Source organism: Corvus brachyrhynchos, unplaced genomic scaffold (genome assembly GCF_000691975.1).
Source record: "Corvus brachyrhynchos isolate BGI_N302 unplaced genomic scaffold, ASM69197v1 scaffold79, whole genome shotgun sequence".
Lineage (NCBI taxonomy): Eukaryota > Metazoa > Chordata > Aves > Passeriformes > Corvidae > Corvus > Corvus brachyrhynchos.
In genome coordinates this window covers 1,696,617-1,703,808 of record NW_008240023.1, presented here as the reverse complement: position 1 = coordinate 1,703,808, position 7,192 = coordinate 1,696,617, and the positions used below count along the sequence as shown (strand labels likewise).

The window sequence follows — 7,192 nt, the reverse complement described above, 5'->3', positions numbered from 1 at the left end:
AGCAGGACTCTGTGAGCCACTGTGACTTGCCAGCAAGGCAGGTTTTCTTCATCACACATCAACAGGAGTCTCTGCTGTTTGTTTCCTACAATATTTTCATCTTAGGACCTTTCTACGAGTTGACTCATTGTTTCATTTTCTAACTGAGGCAGGCAGTTAACCAAACATTAACTTTCCTCTGTTCATCCCTTTTTTTTTGGCTGTGCTGTTGAAGGAACCTGTTACGGCCATGACACTTGAAGAAGGCATTAAAGTGGTCCAGGTGGCAGAACGGGCTCGCCAAGGCCGTGCTCGAGCAGCATTCATGAAGAGAATTTACCTTGAAGAGAAAAGACAAAGTCAAAAAGAGGCTCAAGAGAGGGGTAAAAATCCAGATGATGCTGCCACTTGCATTCAAAAGGTGAGTTTCTGATGTGGCAACAATTCTGGCAAAGCCAAATGACAGTGTTTTGGTCAGGAGAGCAGCTGCAGACAGAAAGACGGCTCACAGGATAGGAAGCATTCTGAAATGATATATCCTTTTTAGGGTGTCCAGCAAGGTGAAATACATCATTTAAACCACTTTAAAAATGAGACAGGACCCTAGATGTGAGATCAATGAAACCAGTCCTGCACTGGCAATGCAGGATGACTTTAAAACTTACATGTTGTTTTCCCATTCTGTTTTTACGACCTCAGTTGCTCTTTCTGGCATCCCCTTGGAATTCAGTGCATCTCTGAATTCATGCCTTTTTCTGTGATCTCCAGGGGAAGAGTTCATTCCATATCTAGAAAAAAGGACAGAGGTCAGTGCTAAATTCCACAAGAAGTCCTTACATATGAATAATTCCTAAATCATACGTCTAAACTTCATGAAGCAGTGACAGTTTTTAGAAGCCACCCAGAGCAGTGTGAGGGGATAAAAAACCTCAGAATTTGTTTAAAAACAAAAAAAAAAATTTTAAAAAGCAGATGGCAAGCTGTTAAAAAGCAATAGTTTCAATGGTATATTGTGCCTTTCCTTCCTCTATTTGTTTTTTCCTGTGTCTGCCCCAGAAAAGGAAGCTGTACCAGGGCCCATTTATCTCATTAGAGTTTTGTTTACAATCCAGGTTTGGCGTGGGTACCGCCAGCGCAAGGAAACAGAGAAACTGAGAGAGGAGGAAATGGTGTTTCTGGGCATGGTAAGTGGGGCTGTGCCTAGAGAACACAAAATGCCACACTCTGTTTGTTCTTGAGACTTTTAGAATTCAACCCAAGAGGAGAAAATAATTTCTACGATTCCTCCTATCTTAAAAGGAGTCTCCAAGGAACACAGAACTCAGCTGAAATGATAAATGGCCCGGGAGTAGCACAATTTGTCTTCTGCTGAATGGGTTTGTGCTGTCTGTACACTCTCCAATGTGTGTGGCAGATGTGGAAACTGGCTGTGGAGGATTTGCCCTGGGTCCCAGGGAATTTGACCTAGGCGTGATCAGCAAGTTTTATTAATCAGCTTTTCAGTCATGATTTCAAGACTGGGGAGCTGCCTTGTGTCTGGAGTAGAATTCATGGAGGTTGGAAAAGCCCTCTAAAATCACCAAGTCCAACCATCAATGCAGCAATGTCAAGCCCACCCCTAACCCATGTCCCCAAGTGCCACATCCACACATTTTTTGTAAGCTTCCAGGGATGGTGAGTCCACCACTTCCCTGGGTAGCCTGGCTGAATGCTTGACAGCCCTTCCAGTGGGCTAAAATAAGTCATTTTTCCTAATATTCAATTCAATTAAAGAAGCAAAATCCTCTTCTCCCACCCCTTTGCAAACTACTGCCTGTGCATGTCAAGAGCAGGGAAGAGAAACCGAAGAACTGGCATAATAATCCATCAATATTTCCCTAAGTCCATCTAAAAATAATCAAAATCTTCCTCACCCCCTACTGCAGAGGCATAGGGAAGTGAACAGCTGCCCATGGTCACTTAAATTGCACGGGGGTGAAAGGAAGAAACTAAAGCACCCCTTCCAGAAGGAATCTCTTCTTCCCACCCCCTTCCTCGCAGCAAATACCCAAAAAATAGTAACTTCTTTACTGTTGACTTTTTTTTTTGCCCTCCTCCAAGTCTTTGGAGGCACTAACAGGTGTCAAGCCTCACCCAGCTCCAGCAGCACAGCCCTTGTACCAAGCCCTAGTAAAGTTCTGGTACAGCAGCACCACATCACAGAAACATTCAGCACTGCTCTGCCTTTGTTAAGTTTATTTCTGCTTCCATGTTCTACAGTTCTGAAGTGATTAATTTATAAACTAATAATTTAATTTTGATTTAAAGGAGGCTTTCTGCTTTTCCCAGGCAGTTTGGGTGATTTTCTTGCCCAGCAATGGAATTGCCCTTTGCTATTTTATAGGGTTCTGAAAACTGATTGTGCCTAAAGAATACATCTCACATTAGTTAAAAATAGCATTCATACTTTACTTTTAGGAAGGAAAATGTACATTTACCTAAGCTTTGCCTTGTTAAATCCAGGTAACACCTTATGGATTACTGCCTTTAGTATCTGCTGGTCTGTAACAGCTGAACAGAGCCTTGGGTGCCAGTTCTGCCCCTGTTTAAGACAGAATTCCCAGATTTTAACTAGTGCAGACTTAAATACTTGGGAGGTACTGACAATGAGTTAGAAATGCCACCTTTTGCAAAACAAGGGATTGTTTCCTGTCAAATCCCATGACGTTTCTGTCGAGTCCTCAGGAAGGAAATCCAAATCTGGCGTCAGTTATTTGAGGGTTCACAGCCAAGCCCTCATTTCATGGTGGCCCAGTGTGGGAGGAACTGGGAACTAGGATGTGAACATCCTGGTTTATGGGGAGCATAATGTAATCTATGTGATCAGAGGGATGAAGGGAATTAAAACCAAACACATCGAGTGCATTCAGTTCCTGACCTCCATTTAAAAGCAAGAGAATTGATGTTTGCTCCTCTGCACTCTGACTCACTGCTCTTCATCAAGTTTATAATCAAAGCACGTGGGGGAAAAAATTGGTAACTCTAAATAAAATTTTTAAAAATCTGTTCATCTTTCCAGGGTTTTTATATTCCCTTTCCCTTTCCATGCTGCATTCCCTTCCCTGGTCTCCAAAGGAAGCAGACATTGGTTCCCACTGATAGATAGGCAGGGAGCTCCAAAGGTCAAGTCCCTTTGATGTATGATCACGTCAGCCCTCTAAAAAATGACCACAGATCTTCATGTGTAAATATGTTGAATTTGCTTTTCTAATGCTGCACGACTTAGATAAATTAGAAGACCCAACCATCCATTACTCCAAGTCCATCCCAAAGGAGACTCGACTTTTGTTGCAATAAATATAATTTCTCTTATAATCAGGGCTTTTTTTAAGAAAAATGTCTGTGTTACTTTCAGACAAAGACTGCTTTGCACAAAGAGCTGATCCATTCAAAGTTCTGCGTAGAAGATTTCTGGAAAAATTCAATTGTGTTGGCCTAAAAAATAGGAAAATAGGTGTCAAACCCAGGAATTGTCCAGTCTTTTGCTTAATTCAGCATTATTTTCTTTACTCTCCACTTACTTCAGAAAAAATTTATGTATCTTTTCTGGAATTCAATTCTATTTCATCTTTTGCTTGGTGATGGAGAACAAGCCTGTGTTCCAGAGATTTTTCTTGACTCAAAAGTAAAGCCTCATTATTATTATTATTAAGTTTTTTGTTATTATTATTTATTATTATTTATTAAAGCCTAATTGCAGAAGCAGCATGATTCCCTCAGCACACGTTCTCCAAAGCCCCGATAAATCACACTTTGCAGTCCCAGTTTAATTTGTGAAGAGAAGCAATCCTCCTAAGAGCACATATATCTTGATAACTGTATCCTGAGCTGCTTCCTGATCTTCCTCACATCCCTGCCACGGGGCTGTTTGCTGCCAGCTCCAGCACGACCACCAGAACCACTGCTCCAGGCACAGGCTTGTGTTCAAACCACACTGATGTGGCAAGAAAACACACCGAGTTAAACACACACTGATGTGTCTGACCCAAGCTGCATTTCCTGCTCTGTTTTACCACCTCAGCTCCATTTAACACACCAGCTTTGTAAACTGCTCTGTTCTTCTGGCATTTATAGATTCCCTGTCACTAAAAACCCCACCTGGAGGTTCTGATGTTGAGTTTTGCTGCAGAGCTCGGTGTAGCTGGGTGTGTGACCTGGCTTTTGGCAACTGCTTTGTCTCAGGGGAGCGCGGAACAGCCCGAGCCTGGTCCTGGATCCACCCTCAGCACTCTCCCTCACAGACTCTCCTGCAGGAAGCTGTACTTACAATCTCAGAGCACAGGCTGCTGGAAAGAGGAAAGGCTGCGTTTAACGCGAAACATTAGGATAAACAGTTTGCCATCAGACTGATTTATCAGAGTAGGAGGATGTAGGGGACTGGAGGAACAGTTGACTTAAAGCATCTAGGTGGGAAGAACATGAAGCCCCAGGCCAAGGGCACCTGGCCTGTCACAGGGATAGTGTGGCCAGCAGGACCAGAGAGGGGATTTCTCCCCTGTGCTGGGCACTGGTGAGGCTGCACCAAGTGCTGTGTCCAGTTCGACCTTCTTCTTCTCAAAATATTCTGGAAGCCAGACCAAGAAATTCCAGTCAATGCCTTGCTAAGTGCTCTGTTGTGTCTGGAGAAGTTCAAGTTTGCCAAGTGCCTTTATTTTGTCAGAACGTTCCAAAGTTGGCAAGGAAAAGTTGTTACTGAACCTCCCGAGGATTTTGTTGTTTCTGCACCACCCAGAGTAAATCAAACCACCTTCCCTAAACCTGCTGAGCAGGAATTAGAGGGGTCCAGGAAAAAAGAATACAGAAAGGCAAGTCCCTCTCTCCACCTGCACTGCTCTGATACATTTTTCCCCAAGCCTCCTCTCCCTGGGCTGGGCTGACTCAGAAAAGCCCCTCCTTCCAATTTTCATCAGAAGAACTGCAATTCCAGCAGTTCTACATCCAGAAACCCATCTTTTCAGAAAAGTAAACATTCCATAGCTTAAGGAATTCTCCTTTTAGTAGGACAAAGCCTCACCACTGTGGTTCCCACTGGAGCATCAGCTTTTCCTCCTCACACATCACCACACCAGATTCAGCTTCTCCTAAAGGTGCTCAGAAAAACACATCTCCCAGAATATCAGACTTCCAAGATATTGCAAGAACAAGTTTAGGGTCTCACAGGTACAGCTGTGGATTTACACTTACACAGCTCTATCCTGAAATTCCAGCCCTTCCCCAAGAGTTAGTGGTGCAATACCTGCTGTTCTATGATTCTCTTACATTGTATTTCCACCATCCTTCCTTCCTCTATATCCAAGGCCACCTTGGATGGGGTTTGGAGCAACCTGGCGTAGTGGAAGATTCCACCCCCTGGTAGGAGTGAGATGAGCTTTATGGACACTTCCAACCCAAACCATTCCTTGGTTCCACGATCCTTTTCACATTAAAGGATCTGTGTGGTGTTAAATAAAAAGCTGTTCTCTCCTTTTTACCTCTTTTAAACACAGCCTAATTTAGGCATGTTGTCTCAGTTAATGCTTTATTTATATCTGGGAAAACAGCCTGCCAAACATTCCTCCTTCTCTGAATTCCTGATAAATATAATTCATTTCACCCAGTCAGAAAAAAAAAAAATAAAAATCAGCATTACCCAGAATAGCTTTCTGTGTAAACATTATGGACTATGGCTAAATAAATATTATACAGGGTTTAACAAACTACAAACTCCATCAAGTGAAATTTAAAATATTTCATCAGCTCTTGAAAGTGGGCAGCTATTAGCAGTGCCGCAGATCAGGCCTGGTTTTGCCAAGCTTAAGATTAAAATGACTTTTGCTTGCCTGGATGTCAGCACAGAGTTCTCTCTTATTTCACATCTCAGCAGCGATAACTAATCTGTCCTGTTTTCAACAGAAATTTTAAGCCTGCTTATTTTTGAAACAGAAGGACTCTGGGAAGCAAGAAGCATGCTAAATAACGTGGCTTTTGTTGGCTGCAGTCATACTAACAATGAAATCACTGCCTTTCAGAGCCCAAAACATGCTTGCCGTGTTTAGTACAAGTTTAACAGCGTGCCCAGGTATCGTACCAGAAATAAACATAACCAAAATTACATCAACTCATCTGGCCCTGAATGTAAACCTTTTGTCCACTTCAAATTTTCTTTTATCTTCCTAAAAGGTGTTGCATGTAAATGTATTTCTGAAGATATAAATCTCTAAACCAACCATTTTCAGTATTTCTTGAACAAGGCCTCCTGCTACAAATGCTTTGTTGGAATACATATGACAATTATTTTAATTGGCAAAGCCATTGGAGTGAGTCAGAGAGTAGGGAAGCTTTAATGAATGCAATATATTTTGCTTACTTGTTCCTTTTTTTTTTTTTGGTGCCTAATTTAGGAATTCAGCCATATAATTGATGTGGCTATCACCATTTAATGGTGGAACCTCTATTAATACAATTTTCATTTGGGGGGTTGGAACTGGATGGGATTTAAGGTGCTTCCAACCCAAACCATTCCATGACTTTATGATTCACAAGATAAGAGACCTCTTTAAAATCTGTTCTTCCCTCAGCCTGACAAATTATACTGAGGAAATAAAGCAAGGCTGCAGCTCAATCCTACAGCAAACTTTTATATGTAGTCTGGATCATGGTTTAAAATTCAACAGAATTGTATCATAAAATCACGGAATTATTTGGGTTGGAAGAGACGTTAAAGATGATCTCATTCCACCCCTTGCCATGGGCAGGGACCTTCCACCTGAAGAATAATAGTTGTAAGTAAAGAACAGGACCCCAGTTGCTCTGACAGTAAATTCTTTTCGTCTACATGCCTGTGTAATCCAAATGTATAAAAAAAACATTTCATTTTCACCACTGGCGAAAATAAGTGACTAGTACAACTATTTACTTTAAAAATATTTGGAAAGAAAGCTTCTCCCCCAGAGAAGCAAACTGCAAACCTACTGAAAAAAATGCCACATAACCGGTCCATCTTTTGAAATCCTATAATTACGGGCAATCCTGGCTGTGGCAGAACATTTCCTGGAGCCCCATAAAACCACGGAGCATGTGCTTCAGCTCTGCTGTTCCAGGCCTACGACAAGAAGCTGTCCTAAATTAAGTACCCAGTAATAAAAGCTGCAGTAAATCTACCTCTCAGGCATAATAGGGACGTTAGCCTTGCGAC

At 42.0% G+C, this 7,192-nt stretch overlaps 1 protein-coding gene and 1 long non-coding RNA gene across 9 annotated transcripts in view; one reads left to right on the top strand and one right to left on the bottom strand.

Annotated features, from left to right (window-relative positions):
- IQCA1 (IQ motif containing with AAA domain 1) overlaps window positions 1–7,192 on the top strand; it is a 92,604-nt gene that overhangs the window by 6,600 nt on the left and 78,812 nt on the right. For both annotated transcript variants that reach the window (XM_017743429.1, XM_008640714.2), the window contains 2 exons: window positions 215–400; window positions 1,092–1,163. In XM_017743429.1, the coding sequence (XP_017598918.1) occupies window positions 215–400; window positions 1,092–1,163 (258 nt within the window). The remainder of the gene's footprint in view (window positions 1–214; window positions 401–1,091; window positions 1,164–7,192) is intronic.
- LOC108448935 overlaps window positions 1–7,192 on the bottom strand; it is a 57,822-nt gene that overhangs the window by 44,616 nt on the left and 6,014 nt on the right. For 6 of the 7 annotated variants that reach the window (XR_001865019.1, XR_001865021.1, XR_001865022.1 and 3 more), the window contains exons 5-7: window positions 2,457–2,560; window positions 645–767; window positions 1–319 (exon numbers count right to left, since the gene is read on the bottom strand). The exon at window positions 1–319 is cut by the window's left edge. This is a non-coding gene — a long non-coding RNA (uncharacterized LOC108448935). The remainder of the gene's footprint in view (window positions 320–644; window positions 768–2,456; window positions 2,561–7,192) is intronic. The other variant, XR_001865020.1, reaches the window with a different exon arrangement.